Consider the following 21,476-nt stretch of genomic DNA (forward strand, 5'->3'; position numbering starts at 1 on the left):
ATGATGAATAGTTCACTAAATATAGCAAGTATGTGTCTTGTCTGACTTTGATGTTGTAAAAGATCTGTGAGGTGTGCAAATGGTGCATGCATCACATTCATACGAGTTGCCATTTGCATGTTTGTTTGCTCTTTACATTGAAATGTTTTTTTTTCTTTCATTTTACTGAATAAATAAATAAATAAATGTATAAATGAATAATCAATTCATCAATGGAAAACACTCATGCAATGAATCAGACAGCTTGCAGTCCACAACATGGTAATAGTAAAATAGAAATGTGGGGCATTGGTTTGAATACTACTGTTGTATTAAACTGACATTACAGTACATTGCTTTTGCAGTTAGTGTGTTGGTCTGTTGGTTTTTGTGGTTATCTGCACTGTAACACATGGGCTGGTATAACTTCCTTGTGTGGTTGATACTGTAGTGCAGTGGTACCCCTCCAACTATGTCAGGCTATGTCAACACTAAAGGCATTCATGTCAATCTGATTTATTATTAACTAGGATAACTAGCACTCATCCGATGTATAACCGTGGCGATAAAAAGGCAGCATGGTGTTCACTGCTAAGCTTATGTACAGCATCTTCAAGCTCATCATTGCAAAAGGCAGAGGTTTGAGTTTTTATAAACAAAAAAACTCATGGAGTTATGGAAACACTATGGACATTATGGAAACACTGTGAATTGGAAGCCCACAAGTAGGGCTGTTGAGTATCCCAGTTTTAATGGACAGGCCTCTAATTACATCACTGACCTCATCCATCTTCACCAAGTCCCCAGGTCTCTCAGATCTGCTGGCACAGCTCTCCTCCTCGTGCCCCGGTCAAGGCTCAAACTAAAAGGTGGCAGAGCCTTTGCAGTTGCAGCGCCACAGCTGTGGAACCAATTGCGCATGGAATTTAAAAATGCTCCTTCCATCTTTGTTTTTAAGTTTAGGCTAAAAAGCCACATTTTACCTTATCCTTCCCAGCTTCCTAACCCTCTGTCTGTTGCCCTATATGTAACAACAACAACAACAACAAAAACAACACACCTCATGCAGCAGATGAGGACGTTTGTACCTTAATAGGTTTGTGAAGTGGAGTTGTGTATCTGTGTGGGACAACTATGAGAGAAACATCTAGCCGATGTGTTGTCTGTGATTGGTCGAAACTGACCACATGGTCTGCATCCTGTCCCCAGCAGCAACTCGTCCTCCTCCACCAGGACCAAGTACGTCACTGTTATGGAAGAGGTGGTTGATGGGAAGGTTGTGTCATCCTCGTCGTCCAGTTCCAATTACCTGGCCCGTCTCTCCTAAAAAAAGTTTTTTAGAAGAAAAAAGATCCGATTTTTGAGTGATCACTAGTTCATATCTTGTCAAACTGAAATAGGGTAGTGCTTAGTGGCTACTATAAAGCGAACAAAGGTAGAGCTTAGTAGCTACTACAAACTGAACTAGGGTAGTGCTTAGTAGCTAGTACAAACTGAACAAGGGTAGTGCTTAGTAGCTAGTACAAACTGAACCAGGGTAGTGCTTAGTAGCTACTACAAACTGAACTAGGGTAGTGCTTATAGCTTCTACAAACTGAACTAGGGTAGAGCTTAGTAGGTACTACAAACTGAACTAGGGTGGTGCTTAGTATACTACAAACTGAACTAGGGTAGTGCTTAGTAGCTACTACAAACTGAACTAGGGTAGAGCTGTTGGATTGACACACAAAAACTAGACAAGCAATAATATTAGAGTGCTGAGTATAAGTGAGTTATGAGTTTTAACATGAGAGCATGACATCACAATTACCTTGTTTTTCTTATGTATTTCTTTTTAATATGCATATATTGAAAAATACTGCAGAGCAGAGGGCATCTATTTTCTCTGTAGTCATTTGCCCGGATGACTCATTAGTCAGGTGACTCTGAGCAATTGTTTGTCTCTTTCTCAGACTTTCTGTCATCCCAGTTATGAAGGTCAGGACAATGCAGGCACATGTCTGGATGCCTTTACCTGTCATTAACAGGAAGGATATAAAATCTGGCCAAAAATCCTTACCCAGTTTTATGTCAGAATATCACATAGAATGTATTGTTATTTAACTTAAGTCATCTGTTGAAAACTATTGTTGTGAATAGAAAAGGTACATTTACATTTAATAATTTAGCAGATGATTTTTATCCAAAGCAACTTACATTATGTCAATTAGGCCTACTGTATATTACAAAGGGCCATTGAGAACAACTCATGGTTGCAACAGTGGAAACCAGGAATTGAGCCTAGAACTTTTCAGCCTACTGCATTCTAGCCCAGCTCCTTAACCTTATGCTACCACCAGGTATCACATTATGCCAAGTAAATGATTTACAATGTCAAGTGAATGAGTTGTCTTGAATGTCTGGAAATCTGCACAATTTGGGAATTCAGATTTCACTATGAATTGATCATTAATGTTTACTGCAGAATAAGTCTTACATGTATTCATTTGGCAGACATTTTAATCCATGTGACAGGGATAAATGCCAAAGAGGCTTGTGTGTTTGTGCAAAAACCTGTGGATGGAACAGCTCAGTTCCACACCTAAGGCTTTGTTTGACAGGAATTATCTGAGACTGAGTGTGTAATGGTCCCATTAATTCCTTTTTTCTACAGTGTGACCTTCTCAGAAATGTGTGGCAGAATATGACCTTCCAACATTTAATTATCCTGCTCGAGGGTTTTTTTTTTTTTTTTGGTGCTATATGCAAATTCTTTACGGCTTTAAAAGCGTTGGAGGCCGCTGATATGGTGCCCCGCCTTCTCCAGTAGGCTACAGCCCATCTAGACAGAAGGCTTCTCTTCCCTCCTCTGCTTTCCTCGTTTCTGCCACAGCTTGGTGTCATACTCTAGCCGCATGCCACTCCCTGGAGCTTCCCTTACGGGCGGTAGTGCCCGTACGAGCATTATGAGGGCCGGTAGCGTGTATGGTGGCGCCGGGGGGTGCATCTCCGGTTCTTCCCGTATGCTGGCCATGGGTGGTGGTGGTGGATTCAGTGGTGGTGCAGAACAGTGGCGCAAAAAGTGGGTATGTGCTATATGCAGCGCATAGGGACGCAGCACCATGTGGGCGCCAAAGCGATGGTAAAAAAAAATAAAAAATTGTGTGTGTATATATATATATATTATTGTATTTTCTCAATGTTATGCTTGAGTAGGCGCCCTATCTCATAAGATTCCATCATAGAATTTTGACATAGAAGAGGGAGTGGGCGCTGAGCGAGCAGATAGGCCTACGAGTAGTGAGTTGCTGTCTATGGAAAAAGATGGATATAGCAAAGAAAAGCTGTCACCGGCTAAAAACAAAGCCGGAAAATGAGATGGCATGTCAAGGGATGCGACAGCAGTTAAATAAGTGGATGGTGAAAGGCAACAGGTAGATTTAAAGTGTGACATCTGTGCTTGGAGGCTTGGAAATAGGCTATTCATGTTAACAGACTAAGTAGCGTTTAAACATATCCTATTCCATTCAGATAGCTAGGTGGCTACCATGCTCATACTGCACTTTTAATGGAAAACTGCAAACAGAAATGTCACGCTAGCAACAACTCATTACATGTTTCCATATCCTTACAATGAAGGCTCCTTGTAATAACTTAATATTGTGTTGTCAATGTGGCGCAAACAAACAAGGCTAGAGTTGGATCAGCCTTATCCTTTGTAAGCAGCTGACAAAAGGACGTTATGAGAACCGTTTAGACTCTTTTAAAGTGACAATGCACCATTTATCAATACTTTATCAAGTTAAACATCAAATTGGCAGCATTTCTTTAAAAAAAAAAATACACACTATACACTAATAGTGTAAATTCTGTGCAAGTGTTACACTAATAGTGTAAACTGCTGTGCAAATGTTAATGATGAATCGAGAAATGCACCAACAAACACACAAACAACATATTATCAATTCATTACTGGTTGTTCCTTGTTATGATGTATAGGTGACTCATGATAGTCTCTGACTTTGAGGGGATTTCTGGTTCATGACAATTACTGTAAACAAAAGGTGGTGTAAGTGTTTGTTTTTAACATTGACAGCTCTGTCAGGCAGTCCCATTTTCCAGAGCCATAACAGCTCTGATGGAGACCATTGTGAATATGAAAATGATACCTCCATTTATGCCTCTGGCCTCTACCAGAACCATATGTATCTGGCTCTGGCGTCTACTTGGTTAGTGAGCCACCTAGTGGCAGGTTGTGTATATTACACAGACACAAGTCAGAGTGCAGTTCTTCATCTAGAGGTTCTGGCCTTGCAGTGCACCTAGGCACCTAACCATTCCAACCAATCATGCCTCAATGTTTCTATTTTAAAATCAACACAAAATAGCATATTCTACTTACACCATTACCATCATAAGTTGATGATCAGTTTTATTCACAAGCTTGTCACCTGAGTTAGCTGTATTTTTGTGTCTGTGGAGGGTTGTTTGTGTTGAACAGGAGTGAAGAAAACATGTGATTTAAATACAAACCAGAATCTGACACAAACAACTCTTGACCTATCACACAAACTAATGGATACAACATTTACTTTTTTAAATGTAGCAATGCAAATATACAGTATAGCTGCTGCCTGCAGACACTTTTGACCCCTATTGACCTTAGCCTGAGGACTTCTCTATTCTACACTGTAAGTGCATACAGACGACTTCCTTCAGTAAATTATGCTTACATGTAAATTGCAGAATCAAAGCACACTTTAAAGTAATTATTAATATGTTGCAATACAACCTTTGCAGTTTATAGGCTTGGAGTACTTGTCTATTTGCAGTCTTATCACTGCTCTATTGCAGAAGATTGACTTGGAATTGCATGAAGAGCACATTATGTTTTTAACACTCTCACCAATAGATATAGATACAATCTGAACAAAAACTGCATAGCCACTGCCATGGGTTAATATCTAAGGTGCAAAACCATTGGTTATGAAGACAATGGACCATTCTTTTAACAGAATGCTCTTTAAACAAAAAACGTTTGTTTTATCATTGATGGTTCTCAGTATCCACACTCAAATCAGCTTGTATAAACAGTTTGTGCGCCATCTAGTGGTGATTTATGTCCATTACCACAAGCTAGGAAATTCCTCCACCCAGTGGATCCAGTGTTAAGTGCAGCTAGGAACAAGCACACACTTGTGTCACAAGTTTGCCATCTGCCTTGACTTTAATATTACTGTAAGCTTGTCTGTAGAAGATGTGGTCCACTTCAACTGAATCAAAAGTCATGTAAATTGTCATGTCAGGCCTGGATACGGCATTCCAGAATATATTTTCCCTGGTGCCTTGGACTAGAGGACATTGCATGTGATGTAGACGAAATTTTGAGAGAGACGACACAATGTAGACTGATTTTTTTTTTCTCTCAGTGAAATTGCTATGTATTTGAAAAACACACCTGTGTTTGTTTTGATGTGTGTAAATAAACAACAATACTTGAAGTTTGGATCCCTGTATGTTTACAGAACTATGACAAAAGTATGACCTCAAACTAACATTTGTGCACAGAGAAAGCAAAAGCCAGATGTGTTTTTTATTCAGACCATTAGTGTGTAGTTGGCACATTATTGTGATGGCTTGTGTTTACTGTTTGATACGAAAACACAATTTTTACGAAGGTGTGAAGAGTTAAGCAAGGTGTGATAACTTTTGCAAGAGAACTACAATGTTTTGCTGATTTGGTGAAAGGTTTTTTATTTGTGTGTAGAGTGTTGCAAAAATAGCCATAGTTACATAAAGTGTGCTCAAGCAATCAGAGAAAACTGTAATTAGGGCCCAATGTGTTGCTGATTTGGAATCACATGTGTAATACAGAGCATACTGGGAGCTCATTCCCAACCTTTGTGTTGAAAGTGTACAACAAAGGCATTTCAAACATCTGAATGGAAATCCAGTAACTAGTATTGTTTTCCAACCTTGGGGTCGGGACGCCATGTGGGATCGCCTGAAATTCAAATGGGGTCGCCTGAGATACTGGGTATCTTACAATTGACCAGTACATTACATTAAATATACATACATTACATTTTGTTAAAAAATATATTTTTAACAAAAACATGTAATCGGATTCTTCAGACGCACAAAGATAGCCAAGCGAATTAGCTTGCAGGGAAATTTGTGATGTTGTGAAGGATTGGGGTCGCCAATGTTTTGTGACATCAAAATAGGGTCACCTGCCCGAAAAGGTTGGGAACCCCTGAACTAGAGGCAATGAAACACCTGTCTGCCACTGTAGTGCTCCTGCATCACGACTGCTGCGACCTAAAGGGTCCAGACACTTTGCACTTAAGGGATGTATGTCAATTCATCATGGTTCATTGATGGTTCTCACATCAGCTTGTATACTAGGATGTGAGCCTCCCAGTGGTGGTTTATGTCTATTACAACAAGTTCCGAAATTCCTCCACCCATTGGATCCAGTGTGAACTGCAGCCACTGTAGGATTAAGCACACACTTGTGTGATAAATTTGCAGCTGTAGGATTAGTGTGATAAGTTTGCCATCTGCTGTAGGATTAAGCACACACATGTGTGATAAGTTTGCCATCTGCTTTGTTTTTCTCGATTGCTTAGATGCGGTTAATGAAACTGGTATTCACTTGATCTTGATCTTCACCTTCTTAGCACAGCAGAAGTTATTTTGACACGTTTGACACGTTTCAAAACATTTATTCAACATATACACTGCAAAAACTGCTTATCTAATAATCTTATATCGATATAAAAAAAATTTGTTTGTATTGTTTTCAGTATAAAGAGACTTACCTAGCGTTTTCTCGTGAAATCATTTGACTTAATTTAAGAAAAGCTTGACTTATTTTAAGACATCAAATTTTTCTGCCAGTGCGTTAGGCAAATTTGTCCTAAAAACAAGCAAATTTGTCTGCCAGTGCGTTAAGTAAATTTGTCTTGATAAGACTCCTTAAAATAAGTCAAAGTCTTCTTAAATTAAGTCAAAATGATGTTTCGAAAGAGTGCTAGGTAAGTCTTTTCATGCTAAAAACAATAGCAAATAGATTTTTTGATCTTATAAGATTAATAACACTTGGTTAGATTTCATTTTTTGCAGTGTACCGGTACTTATTCTTTTCACAGTTTTATGGCACTCCTCATTTTGAGAAATGTTTTGCATTTTGTTGTCCACTGTGTAATGCTTGATTGAAACAGTGATTTGACTACAAGATGAGTTGTTTAAAGGCAAAATTAGCTGTTGCTGCATGTTTTAAATGATTGTTAGTTTTTTGCAAGCAAAATGTGGCATTTTGGCCAGTGCTTCTGTTTAGACCTGTGTGTTAATTGTTTTGAAAACATAATGTTAGAGTTGACGCAAGCATTAAAGCGATCAAGGAAAACCTTAATATGCCTCCACCCCTCCTCTACCCCCCCTCCAAAAGCACTGACTCCACCCCTCCTCTTCTCCCCCAGCACTGACTCCACCCCCCCCCCCCCCCAGAGCTTAAAGCAATAGAAATGTCTTTTATGAGGACATCATATATACTGTAGTCTCATTGCCTATTTTCAAATCTTAAGCATTTCAGCTCACGCCTGAATTCAGGCACGGTGCCTTAACACTTTAAGTCCTGCACCACCTCCTCCTCTCCAACAGCACTGGAGTCCACCCCCTCCTCTCCAACAGCACTGACCAAATTGGCAGCCAGTCCAGTACTTCTGTTATCATGAGATGCATGAGCAACTGGGTGCATACATTTCTTTCATTGGTCTTTCACCGGTAAAGTTCTATTAAAAGTTTGATAAAGTGGATATCTATCTATCTGTCTATCTATCTACTGTATTTATCTATCTATCTCAACGTTTAGATAGATGTGTGTCGTGTTTTGTGGATTAGTGTTGTCAATTATTTTCTTCTCTGAAGACTAAAACCCAACTTTATTTTGAAAGAGTTTATTTAGCCATGGAAGAGTGTGTTGCCTGTCAGGGCCAAAACACACATAATTCTATTACACTCCTTGCTTAATTGTTCTGTCAGTTTAGGTTTTGAATGTCACAGAAAGTTAATAGTTTAATGCTCTATAACATTTGCATTAAGTAATAAGCACTGAAGAGCATTTACATTGCCGAAACCCACCAAACCAACAGGTTATAAGCTTACAGGCTTGTGGTGCAGCTTGAGGGGGGGATTAAAATTGCTTTGACATTTTCTAAAGGCCAAGTGATCAGATCTCACACACACCCAAGATAATTCTTTTATCTGTCTTACATGTCTGTCTGGCTCACCACCACACATACCACACATAACAAATCTGAATTCATCTTGTAATGTATAGCATAAAATATGTTTACTATACCATATTTATAACTCTTGTAAGATTGTAACTGTACCATATTTAAAACAACTCTCGTAAGATCTATTTCATACCTGGACACACAGATTCTCACTATGTTCCTACCAGTCTTCTATTGGAAATTGATCACTACAATGACCATTTTAATTACAATTATGTCAAATAAACATCTGAACTGATACTTGTGATGAGAGACTGAACTTAATGTTAATGACAAATAAATGCATTAGGTACACTCAGGACATCAAGACAATCCTTGACTGTTGTGTCCTGTCTGACTTTGTTTTTGAGGGCTTGTAGTAGAATTGAAGAATGTAAATGGGACACAAGTAAGTAAAAGTATGTAGCCACCTGGCCTTTTTTGTAGCATTGTAGCCTACATTTTCAATCTTGACAACAAAAACAATGGAGTTAAAACAGAAAGCCTATTTTATACAGCCTAAAAAGTTAATAAAGCTAGCCTATTTCAAAGGTGCATTTGCCCTGCTGAACCAACAGTCCTCTTGTTTTTGTAAGCATGTGAGGATAAAGTTTGACTGACTGTAGTCTTACACAAACTTTGATAGATATTTCAACTAACAGCAATAACTTAACGGGTAGCCTGTAGACTACACGTGTAAATTAAATATTGTTCTTTAGTGAATGACAATTAATATGTGGCAAAAGCGTAGACCTACTTGTGTTCCAGACTTACACCCACCCACAATAAATAGTTATACAGAATGACAAGATAATAGTTAAACCTGAAGGCCTTCGGCATGCTTCGACATTTGACATTTCATTCCCAATAGCAGATGCTACTCGTGTGGTTTTTAATGATTATAACCCTGAGTGAACACAGTCACTTATGCGAAGTGAACGTTAAAAAACCGCCCGCGGCAATACTGGAAGACCTGAGGCAAAATCGCTGTGATATTTTCAAGCCATGTGCTCCTGTATAAAAGGCCTGCGTATCTATTCCCTCATCACTCCTGACCTGCTCTGAGAAGCATCAGCAGCCTGCACTCACAATGGCAACCACCTTTTCCAGCCGCGTATCCATGTCCTCCGGATCATCCATCGCAGGGGGGATGTCTGGGCTCTCCCTGTCCGGAGGTGGAGCTCGCATGAGCGTAATGCGGGCCGGCAGTGTCTACGGCGGAGCAGGAGGATCTGACGTTCGCATCTCCAGTGCTGGCGCCGGGTTCGGCGGTGGCGCAGGGTTCGGGTTCGCTGCTGGCGGTGGCGGCGGCGGCGGCTTCAGCATGGCCTCTGGTGGCGGAGCTTTCGAAGCCGTTGTAGGCAACGGGAAATTCACCATGCAGAACCTGAACGACCGCCTGGCATCCTATCTGTCCAAGGTGCGCACCCTGGAGAAGGCCAACGCCGAGCTGGAGCTGAAGATCAGACAGTTCCTGGAGGCTAAGATCGGCCCTGCTGCGCATGACTTCTCTGGCTTCATGGTCACCATCAATGACCTCCAGGCCAAGGTGGGTGTTTGTCATGTCCAGTCTCAATGCAGAAACTAAGATTAGGCCTACAGATAAAGGTTTTTTTTTTTTTTGCTTTAGGCCTTGGCTACATGCGTGTTGTATAACGCATAGATTAGATAGATAGATAGATAGATAAATAGATAAATAGATACTTTATTGATCCCCAGGGGAAATTCAAGATTGTGAAATCATGTGATTATAGAGTCATGACATGTACACAATTGCATTACCTGTTGCAGGATCTAATCTTCTTTGTTTTTTTGTTAATGTCTGTTTTACTTTAAGATTATGGGCAACATCGGTTTTAAGGGAGGAGTTGTGTTGGGTATTGACAACGCCAAACTGGCTGCTAATGACTTCAGAGTTAAGTAAGTGTCAGCCCTCTTCTACTCTTAGAACAGAGTTTTGTTAAATCCTTTTACATTATCAACGAAAATATTGGTTGACCTGTTGCTGCAGCATAGTGGCCTAAATCGTTTGTCAGACTGAAATTCGCGGTGCCCTCTATATGGAATGTGTGAAACACGTGCAGCCCGCGCGCTCTTGTTACATCATCCGAAGACCTGTCCTGTTAAACTTGACTTTTTTATTTAGGCTAAATCAGGGGTGTAGTGGTAAAATAAGAGGTGGTACTATGAATTCTGTGATCACTCTAAGGTGTACTGTCTGCGCCATAGGGCATCGGATTAAAAAAAATAATACAAATAAAATAAAAAAAGGCATTCAGAACATGTTTGATGATGGTGGTTATTGTCCAATGTTTATAACCATACCAGTGATTTTAAATGGTTCCTAGAGTGTTGACGTACATATTGTGAATGTGGATAATACAGTGTTATTTCTGTTAAAAGTTGCAATTGAATTAACTCTTTTGAGAGGTGGATAAACTATAATAACAGGTGGATAAACTCCATTTCTGACATTTCAGAGATGGATAAACTGTGTTTACTTGCATTTAGCCTCCACTACATCCCTGGGCTAAATGCTTTTTACATTTCAGATTTGAGGCAGAGCAGGCCATGCGTCTCTCTGTAGAGGCTGACATCGCTGGACTCAGGAGGGTCCTGGATGACATCACCCTCTCCAAATCCGACCTTACCATGCAGATCACGGCCATTCAGGAGGAGCTCGCCTTCCTGAAGAAGAACCACCAGGAGGTTCTTTGATTTACAAACATTTCCTCGTTCACATGTCCTTGTGGTCATTAGGCCAGACTAGAGTTTTTCCTACTCACTTGCATGGAATGTGTTGTTTACAAAGTTTCAATATAATCCCCTTGGTCGTTATCATCATCTTATCCACCCACCTGACGTCTTCCTCAGGATCTCCTGGCTCTTCGCGCACACGTCGGCAGCACAGTAAACGTGGAGGTGGACGCTGCTCCTCAGGAGGACCTCATGGCAGTGCTGGCCGGCGTCCGTGAACACTACGAGGCTGTGGCCGTCAAGAACAGGAAGGAACTGGAGAGCTGGTTCCAGGCAAAGGTGAGTAGGCCTAGGGCTACACCTGCTCAACATGGATCAAAATGTTATCAGAACAAATCAGAGTTAGTAGGCCTAAACAAAGCAAAGGCCACAAATAAAATAGTTATTAACCTAATAACAGTTATCCAAGTCAATTAGCCTAACCGTTTTCATACAAATTCGAGTATGGGCCTTCAAGAACAGTTTTAAAACAACAAAATGCAGGCTACGTTGAGGAGGCAACTCCCAGTAACATTGTTGCATTTTCTTTCCCACGTCCAGACGGAAGCGCTCAGCAAAGAAGTCCTCACAAGCACAGCCGTCCTCCAGACGTCCAACTCAGAAGTCACGTCTATGAGGACCACAATGCAGGCACTACAGATTGAGCTGCAAGGCCTCATCAGCATGGTGAGTGGACACTTGAACGGTGTCTTACTCATTTGTAGGCCTAGTGCCTAGTATATAGCTAATTATTGCTTTATAAGTTCAAGAACTATTTGTTTTAGGCAGTGGGCCTATAGGCTACCCCCAATGGAAGTGCAATATTAAGATTAGTAATAGCAATTGTATTGATAAAGTGGTATGTAAATGGGGTGCCTAAATGGCTTACTGAGGTGTTTTCTTATTTGTTTGTCTTAGAAAGCCTCCATGGAAGGCACCCTGACAGAGACACAGACCCGCTACGTGAGCATGCTGGGCGGCTTCCAGGTACAGGTGAGCAGCCTGGAGGAACAGCTTGGTGCCCTCCGCGGAGACCTTGAGCGCCAGGGCTACGAATACTCCATCCTGCTGGACATCAAGACCAGACTGGAGCTGGAGATCGCCGAGTACAGAAGACTGCTCGACGGAGACGCATACGCGGCCTCTACGTACTCGTAAGTAGACAACCACGTTTTAATTGAATTACAGTTGATTCAACTCAGTACCGATACAGTCCTGCTGACCGCTCTCTTCTATCCCCTCTGCCAGAACCATCTCGTCTTCGTCATTATCGACATCGTCATCCGCAGCGCTAGCAGCATCAGAAGTGACCGCAATGTCCACGTCCACCACACGAACCAGAGTGGTGACAGTGGTGGAAGAGGTGGTTGATGGGAAAGTGGTGTCTTCATCCTCCTCCTCCCTCATCGGCTCCTAATAAGGTGCCTCCACTGAGTTGCAAAGCCCTGATCCACAACTTGCCTGTTTATTGCCCTGAGCACAAGGCAGGTTGTAAACCTGCAGTTTGCTACAGGATATCTGCAATGTCAAGTTTTAAAAAAACACCAATAAAGCAAGAGCAGACTAAAATCTACATTCTGTGTACATCCTTATTTGTGTTTGGTTAGCAAAGCAAAAAAGAAAATCAAAAAGATATCTTACTCTGCACCAAATGATCCTCGGGAAGGCTACGCATTCCGTCATAATCTGTCGTGATCAAGGGTCTTTAAACAGATGCTGTAGAGTGAAAATCCACAGAAAAATACTGAATGGAGACACTGAGGCGGAGCTACGTGGTGGCCAGGGGGGGCCACGGCCACTACTGTCCAAAGCTTGGCCACCCTGCTGGCCCCCCCATTTCCGTTCAGTGAAAAGTAAAAAAAAAAAAAAAAAAAAGATTGCTGCCGTTTTCGACGGCACTTTGCCAACACTTTGCAAAGCAGGGACTGAACCAATTACTGCACTCTATCTACGACCATTGGCCCAGTCAGGAAGTGTAGCCTATGGTTCTAATCAAATCATGAGTAGGCCTAGTGCAGCAGCAGCAGCGGGACAATTCAAGTCATCTGTTAAAAACACTTGACAGTAGACTAGGCTAGCCTACTACTTAACCTCAGTAACAACAGGTGAGTTGATGATGAGTTGGAACATTCATGTTAATAAGATGTTAGAATGTGTCACGAATCATAGCAAAGTGAGCTGCGTTGGGCTGTCCTTTTTTAGCCTCTGACATTGAAGTGTGAAGCTGATCAAAGTAAGCGAATGCCCGCGGTAACTCTGTTACAAAAAATATTTCGATAATATTCGGGTGAAATGCAAGCATATTATAGGCACATATCTCGTAGCCTAGGCTACTTTATATAAACATAATTTGCTGACTGCGTGTGGTTCTTGCCATAGCTGGTCAGGCAGAGGCAGGCAGCTGCATTGCCTGAGTTCTTTGTTACATTGCTCCAGAACTGTTCATTGCAGCGAGATGAAACCTTAATTGCGTGACAGAGCAGAAATGGGGCTTTCCAACGAGACTAAACACTTGTTTGTGCGATCAAGTATGAACATAAAAAAATAATGAAATTAAATCAAATTGCACCATATTTACACTTCACCTGCGCACCCATTACTCTCGTTTGAATTAGGCTACTCGCGAACCCGTGATCACATAGATATGGCAAGCATATCAGAAGAAACAGGAGGCACAAGGCTATCCATTGGTACCAAGTATATCGATCCCTCTGGGATATAAAAACAGACAACATGACTGCAAAATAACAGTCATGTACAAAAACCAACGCTGCACACCCATTACTCTTGTTTGAATTAGGCCTATATGAACCCGTGATCGGATATATATGCCACGCATGTCAGATGAAAGAGGAGACACAGATCTACAATTTGATACCAAGTACATCCTTCTGGGTTATATAACAGACGAAGTGACATCAAAATAATAATTTCATATAGCTTGACTTACCCCACGTTTTTGTGTGTTGTGGTGGCAAAGCATATTCATAATCCAACTCTATCATGTGTTTCTCTATTGCAAAGCATGTTCATAATCCGGTTTTGAGATATTAGCAAATTCCTGCGTGGCATCCAATTCAAAACTCACATTGCATCCTAATTTATTCAACAAAGGAACACCTTTTTGCCTTCACTTTGTTCATGGCAATGCAGTAAAAAGTTGTAGAATCATCATGAGTGCACACACAGACTAACACGCAAACTCGGGTCAAGTCAGGTCAGATCAGTTCGTGTCCCAGATATGGAGCGCAGAAAGGTCATTTTTCTTTACTAAATAAAAAAAATGGCATTTATTTCTGTAAGGCGCACACCACATGTCTGTAAATTGCTCAGCCCCAAAGCCCCCCGCCACCATGGTTCTTATATTGCCAGATTTAGGACAGTCTGGCCTACACATACATGAAAGTCATGTCCAACTGACAGAGATATATTTCAAAATGTAAGAATTGTATAATACGCTTTTTGTCTTTGTATTGTTTAAAAATAAAAATAAAATCAATGCAAGTATTAATATATGAGTTGGTGGCAGATCTGGGAAGCCTAGACTGTTCTGAAAAAATATAGCATGTGTAAATGGCACTTACAATGACCAGGATAAATGCTTACAACTAAAGGTAGTGAGAATGGCCAAAAATAGAGTAGGGCTTATAGGGCTAAATAAAAAAAAAAAGGCATTTATTTCCGTAAGGCACACACCATATTTTTTTCACATTTGCTCAGCCCCAGAGAATCCCTTCACCATGGCAATGATATTGCCAGATTCAGGACAGTCTGCCCTATACACACATGCCAGCTGCCAGCTTGCTGTGGTAAGATACAAGATGTTTGTAATACATTTTTTGTATTTTTATTATTTAATATTTTTTATTTTAGTGGGTGCTTCACCTCACTGTGTGCTCTGTGTGTTCACTAATTCACGGATGGGATAAATGCAGTGACCAAATTCCTTGTATACGCAAGTATACCTGGCTGAGAAACCTGATTTACACTTACATAATTGCAGGGGGTTGTGCTGTGATGTAGTGCAGAGGACATGTCTGAAAACAGTTATTGACACACACCTGATCTTGACGGGACTATGCGAGGGGAAATAATTAGTCTGAACATTCAGTCTCACATACAAAACATTTAACCAGGGTTCCCACTCTAAGTCAAATGACTTTACCCTCACAAAAAACCTGAATTTCCATGATTTACTATATAATGAATAGTACAATATACCGACGAAAGATTTCAGAGGACCTGCGTAGCGTTCAAGAATCTTTTACTTTTTTAGAGCGGGAGATGAATAAATAGGCATTGAATAAACACAGTTGGGCAATTCAAGCAAGCATTAAATCTAATAACCAGATATACACCATTTCTGCGTGGAAATATATTTGTGTTAATGTATTTTGGCAAGTACATTTTATAAAATTCCCTGATATTCCATGACTATGCCCCAAAAAATATAAAATTCCCTGACTTTCCATGTCTGGAATAGACTTTCTAAAATTCCATGATATTCCAGAAATTCCTTGACCCGTGGGAACCGTTTAACAGTTGTTACTGTAACAGGCCTCAATACAGGTGCATAGTCCTAAAACTGTAGTTAATCTGTCCACTCTCAACTCTGGCTTATAACTCATGCATTTACAGTAAGAGTGAATCAAGATATTTCACTACTACACTCACTATTTTTGACCTTGAATGAGGTTTAATTCCTGAAAAAAGATGTCTTAACACCTGCTGGCATCTGAACCAGCAAAAGACTCTACTGAAAAGTAAGCTCTATGTTCTAAAGTGCAATTTCAAAGTGTACAACAAATTACCATGGTTCTGATAAAGGAACAAGCATCATTGCAGTTTTACATTAGTTTCTTTTTAATAACTCATTCCAGTACAAGGTTTAGGAATTACATGTTATCAATAAATGTGTACATGGTGAGTATTTTACCGGAAGAAAGAAACTGGAATGCCACTCACTACAACACAGATCCGACAAAGTACAAAGCTCTCTACACAGTTCTCTGTGACGCCACTGATTCCCAAAAAACAGACACTTGCATAAGAGCAAATCAGTCACAACATGGACCCCAAACAACATAATGCAAAAAGGACATAAAAAGGTATGAAAAACATAAAGGAAACATATATATTTATATATATACTGTAGTATTTATATATAAAAAACAAAAACAAATAGGAATAATACTCTGAGAAGTTAAAAGGTTTTTAGCTACTATCATTACTGAGACTGCTGCCACTGCTAAGGTCTGGCCGCTCTCGTTTGTGAATTTGCTCGTGTGCTTTGAGGTGGCCTGACTGGCTGAAGTTCTTGCCACAGTGGGAGCACGAGTAGGGGCGCTCTCCCGTGTGGATCTGCTGGTGTGCTTTAAGATGTCCTAAGCGCCCAAAGCTCTTGCCGCACTGGGTGCAGCCGAACGGACGCTCGCCCGAGTGGATCTTCTCGTGCGTTTTGAGGACCCCTGAATTGCTGAAGGTCTTGCCGCACTGTGAGCACGTGTAGGGCTTCTCCCCCGTGTGGATCTGTTGGTGGTTCCGAAAGCTGGTCTCCTTGACGAAGGTCTTGCCACAGTGCGGGCAGCAGAACGGACGCTCGCCAGTGTGGCTAAGCTGGTGCGTTTTGAGTTCCTTGGACTGGCTAAAGCTTTTGCCGCACGTGAGGCAGCCAAAGGGCTTTTCGCCTGTGTGCAGCCGCTGATGCGAGCGGAGGTCGTCCGCTTTGGTGAAGCCCTTGGGGCAGTGTGCACATGTGTAGGGCTTCTGGCCGGTGTGGATGAGCTGGTGGCGCTTGAGGTTGCCCGCCTGGCCGAAGCTCTTTCCGCACTGCGGACAGATGTAGGGCCTCTCGCCGGTGTGGATGCGCTGGTGCGTCTTGAGGTTGCCCAGAGTGCTGAAGCTCTTCCCGCACTGCGTGCAGGAGAAGGGCTTCTCGCCGCTGAGGTTGCGAGGCTTGCGTGGACCCGCGCTGTGCCCTCTGGTCCCCGCGTGGCTCGTCTCAGACGAACCTTTCGTCTCCTGGCCGGAGCCGAGGTCAAACAGGTCGCTCCCCGAAAAGTCGGACTCCAGTTTCCCCATGCCGTCGATGATGGAGTCCGGCCTCAGCTTATTAAGTTCGGTTCGCAGCTCCGCCATGTGGATGGACTCGAGGCCGTTGATCTCCGACCGGATGTGGCTGGACATGAGGTTGGGTTCGTACTCTGTTTTGATGGAACTTAGCTCGGTGGCGTAGTAGCACTGTAGGTCTGTGTGCTGCTCCGACTTGATGTACTCCAGGCTGTCGGAGACGTGCGTGATATAGTCGAACACCAGGCTGGGCTCGTAGTGACTCTTGTAAGAGTCCAGCTCCGTGCTGTGGAACGAGTGCATGTCGCAGTGGTGACCGCCGTGGTGCTCCGACTTGATGTAGTCCAGCCCGCTGATCTCCATCTTGATCTGGTCCGATCCCAGCTCGGCCGTGCTGAGCGGCTGGATCTCCGACAGGTCCACGGTGCGGATGGGCTCCAGGTCCGGCGGTTCGGTTTTCACGCACGGTAGCATGGCCATGGGCTCAACGATCTCGGACGCCAGCGTATTGAGGTTGGGCGTGGAGCAGTCGGAGGAGAGCAGGTGTAGGGTTGGCGTGCTACACTCCGGCCGCAACGGGTCCAGCGGAGGCGAGCCGCACTCGGACGCCAGCGTGTTTAGCCCTATAGAGATACACTCGGTCTCTAGCTCTGCCATGGTGGCGGAGTCCTGTCCACACGCCGGCTATGGCTTCCGTTATGGGAGCAGAGGTTGTGCTTTACAAAAAAATGATTATGATATGATATGGTGGCCTTACACCTGAGAAAAATAGAAGAGGCCACGTTCTGTTTTCCTGTGATAGGTGCCAAGGCTTGTTCCCTGGGTTAGGGTAAGTGCTGATCTCCAAGGGCCCTGTATATTTCAACAAAGAGAAGAAAAAGAAAAAAACATTCAGTTATTTAGTTGTAAAAATACTGTAACCGTCTCCATTGTACTTTTCTTCATTACATGTAAACTGTTTAACAGAACGACAAACATGCTGTTCAGAATCTATCAATTTGCCTCCACCCATTAATGAACTTCATTTCACCAGCATAAGCATCAGTATTAAGGACAAAATATGAATTTAATATTTGATATAAAAAACAAATATCAGTATTGATATTTTGTATAACACTAGCGAGCTAACTGCCAAAAGGGCATGTCAAACATTTCAAAGACCATGAACAGGACAGTTAACACTGATAAAAGCTTGTTAGCATGCTAACTGGCAACTACCTAGCAACATTTGCTGACAGTTGGGAGAGCCCCAGGTTAACCAGCTAAGAAAAGAACTAGGCTACACAGTACATATTCTGGACAGCTAGTGTGTTAATAGGTTCTGTGACGCTGGTGTAAAAGCAATGAAAGGCCATTTGAACACATTAACCCATCAAACTTAATTAAAGCAACACCAAAGAACTTTCCCTCTGTTGCACGCACACTATTTGTTTATCCAGCACCGGCTTTGCAAATAACATGTCCACAGACAAGGTAGAATATTTTGCAGGACTTATACAAGTCTGATGTATTTGCGACATCAGATGCAAGTCAAATTTGTAGTTTCTTATGTCTCATTCCATCGAACTACAGATCCGCTACCCGATCTGGCAAACTTACATAGTGCGGTTATAGCCGATAGAGGGCCGTGAAGCGAATGCAGAATTGCCGTTCACCCTGTTACGAGTTGATGAACCACTGAAACGATTTTGGAAACATTATTTTAAGGTACAAAAAACTCTTTGGTGTTGCTTTAAAGGACAAAGTGTGTCACTACCAAGTACATCAATATTCACTCTGCTATAATAAACTAATTTAAAAACACAAAGAGTTAACTCTTAACATGACATTTAGCCTACACGCATCTATCACACCTCCAGTGGCTGTGTCGCTGGGCACCTGCCTACTACTGGTATTCGCTCTATGTGGGCACATGCTAACTCTGTGAGTCACGCACATGACTCATGGTGCAGCTGCTAAGACTCCCATCATGGCTGCCAATTACAAAGGGCCTCACTTCATGAACGAGGAAGCCTCAGGTGGCCATTTATTCACTTATTAAACCATCTATAAGGTTTTTCAATTTATTCTTTATCATCACCAACACTTACAGCATCTCATATACAAGTTTGAGGGCATCAAACATACAGAAAACAAAACAGCTATTCTGATTCTGTATGATTTCCCAGAGATTTATCCACAGTCTATGCACCAGGCAATGTGATCTGGTACAATCTCACAATGAATAGTAATTCTGCTACTTCTACAGCTGTAACTACATCTAAAACTACTATTGCTGGTCCTGTTACAAGTAATAATGATGCTTACACAAATAACCTAATAGCAGTAACAAATGCATTATTATAATTTGATTGTATCAACAATTTAGTTGGTATGTTGTTATAACATGTTTATTGTATTTTATTATTATTATTATTATTATTATTATTATTATTATAGGACTTCATCTTCACCACGATTACTGTCGTTAGTGTCAACAGTAACAATGACAAGAATATGATGTTACGTTGTTGTTGCTGCTGCTGCTGCTGCTGTTGTTGTTACTAATGCTTGTTAGTTTTTTGGAGGTATGCCTTTAAATTGCAAAGCAAACATGGTCTCGTGCTAATACATAACACCTCACTTGTGTTAGAATCAGCATAGAGGCTCCACATCATTACCACTACTGATTGGCGCTTTTCTTATGCTAACAGCCCATTTGTGGATAATTAGGGCTTGCTTTGAGCTTTCCAAAGTGGATGATAAGCGAGTTCAGTGTATTCATGATTTTTAAAAGTTAGTAGATTATTCCCTAACTTTGCGTATTTAGGTACTGTGCCAGGCCTGTTTTTTCTGTCACATCGCATTCTTAAGAGAATACACCGATTTTCACCCATGACCTCATTTTGTATGCAGCCTAGAATAGGCTCATGACATACATACATTAAAATCGTCTGTCGTTAAATAAGGGATACATATGTTGTACCCAAGAAACCTCAGAATTAAAAAGGTTGACCTAAATGTCAAGGAAATTACATGCACATCCTTGAGCTATTTCAAAAATATGTGTACTTGGCACCCGCACTAACTTCAACAAGAAAATGTCAGGCATGCGGTTTATTTTACTTCAAAGAGTTAAAATCTGTCGGCAACCTGAAAAAGTTGCGCGCCTGCATTTTACAATATGTTGCATTTTCAGAGTAAATATCCTTGTTCTAAGAACTTACAACCTTCGACAACAATTTTGCATTTTGAAAGGTATTCGGCGAGCATAACTTTGTCTACCTATGTGTCGAACGTTAACTACCTTTTTGCAGCTAGGTAGCTTGCCAGTTCGCCACGCATCATGCACTTTTAGCTGGCAGCACAAATCTGGTGTTTTTCTTCCTCTATAGTCGTACTTAAATTACTAAGTGAACATAGTAGGGGAATGTAGAACGAGGGCGTGCCATTTTATTATAAAATTAAAAGTTAATTCGCACATCAATCAAAAGTGTTCTTATGATCTCAGAGGGTACGATAATATACAAAGACGGGGCGAAATGCCATCTAGCCAGCTAGCCAGTGGCCATCTTGTTTATTGCTAACGTCGCTGATACAGCGAACCACACAGCCAACCTACAAGCACAAGAGGAAAGTTGCAGCCTATAAAGAGCAGCATCGCTAGCAACAACTTTTTGCCCCGCACATTTGCTTCTTTGATATGCCGTCCGGTCTGAGGGAGGATTTTCCATAACAAAAGACGACCTATCAAATTACGATAGGCTACCTGCGCTGGGCCATGCACATTTTACATCACCGAGCAGAAAGAGGTGAAAATATGAATTATAGCTCTCCAGCTGCAGCTACCTGCTGTTTCTCCAGCTCATTGTTTTTTTTACGTCTTCGGCTCGCCGTCGTGATTGAAAGGGAAAACCTCTGCCGGACCCGCCACGTCCTCTTCGGCCCAAGAGTCCAGCAGCCTCCGTGTCGCGCACTCCTTTTCTTTCCTCTCTCCCTCTCTCCTCTCCTCCCTCTCTCTCATTGACTAATTCCGCTTCGTTTTCACTCCCTTGTCGCTTTCCTCGGTGTTTCTGCTGTGCACTTCCGTCGTAAAATGTAAATGCGCGCGCAGCATGCATTCTCTCTGGGCGGCATTTCACTTCCGAATGTATAGAGTATGATTTGTGACAATGTAACCACTGATGATCTACGTTCCCCTTCGATGGCCATTGCTGTGGACATGTTAAACAAAATTGTATCACACACTGGATACTTGTTTTGTGTCAACAGTGTAGAATCTATGTCAGTGTACCATTCGCTTACAACGTTGGCAGATGTTCTCATATTCAGGTCAACGTCCCACCTTTCATATCATACCTGATGACTACATGCATTCCATCACTGTATGCGAAAGCTATCATATTTGGCAGCGCTCTGCAGATCTTGATGACAGACAAATTGGGTTTGACC

General features: G+C 41.8%; 2 protein-coding genes across 2 annotated transcripts; one reads left to right on the plus strand and one right to left on the minus strand.

Moving 5' to 3' along the window:
* Positions 1-9,330: 9,330 nt before the first annotated feature.
* On the plus strand, positions 9,331-12,134 carry LOC143103318 (keratin, type I cytoskeletal 50 kDa-like). The gene is made up of 6 exons (XM_076267147.1): positions 9,331-9,789; positions 10,078-10,160; positions 10,793-10,949; positions 11,115-11,276; positions 11,538-11,663; positions 11,895-12,134. Exons 1-6 carry the CDS (start codon positions 9,331-9,333, stop codon positions 12,132-12,134), a joined length of 1,227 nt encoding a protein of 408 aa, XP_076123262.1.
* Positions 12,135-15,815: 3,681 nt separating this feature from the next.
* Positions 15,816-21,113, minus strand: LOC143103317 (uncharacterized). Its single transcript, XM_076267146.1, has 2 exons — positions 20,874-21,113; positions 15,816-17,897 (listed from the first exon to the last, which is right to left on the minus strand). Exon 2 carries the CDS (start codon positions 17,700-17,702, stop codon positions 16,191-16,193), a length of 1,512 nt encoding a protein of 503 aa, XP_076123261.1. The 5' UTR covers positions 17,703-17,897; positions 20,874-21,113; the 3' UTR covers positions 15,816-16,190.
* Between the last annotated feature and the right edge of the window lie 363 nt (positions 21,114-21,476).

Source organism: Alosa pseudoharengus, unplaced genomic scaffold (genome assembly GCF_046254945.1).
Source record: "Alosa pseudoharengus isolate Yale_2024_CS ecotype anadromous, Long Island Sound unplaced genomic scaffold, YU_APseudo_1.1 YU_APseudo_1.1_scf_4, whole genome shotgun sequence".
NCBI classification, from domain to species: Eukaryota; Metazoa; Chordata; class Actinopteri; order Clupeiformes; family Clupeidae; genus Alosa; species Alosa pseudoharengus.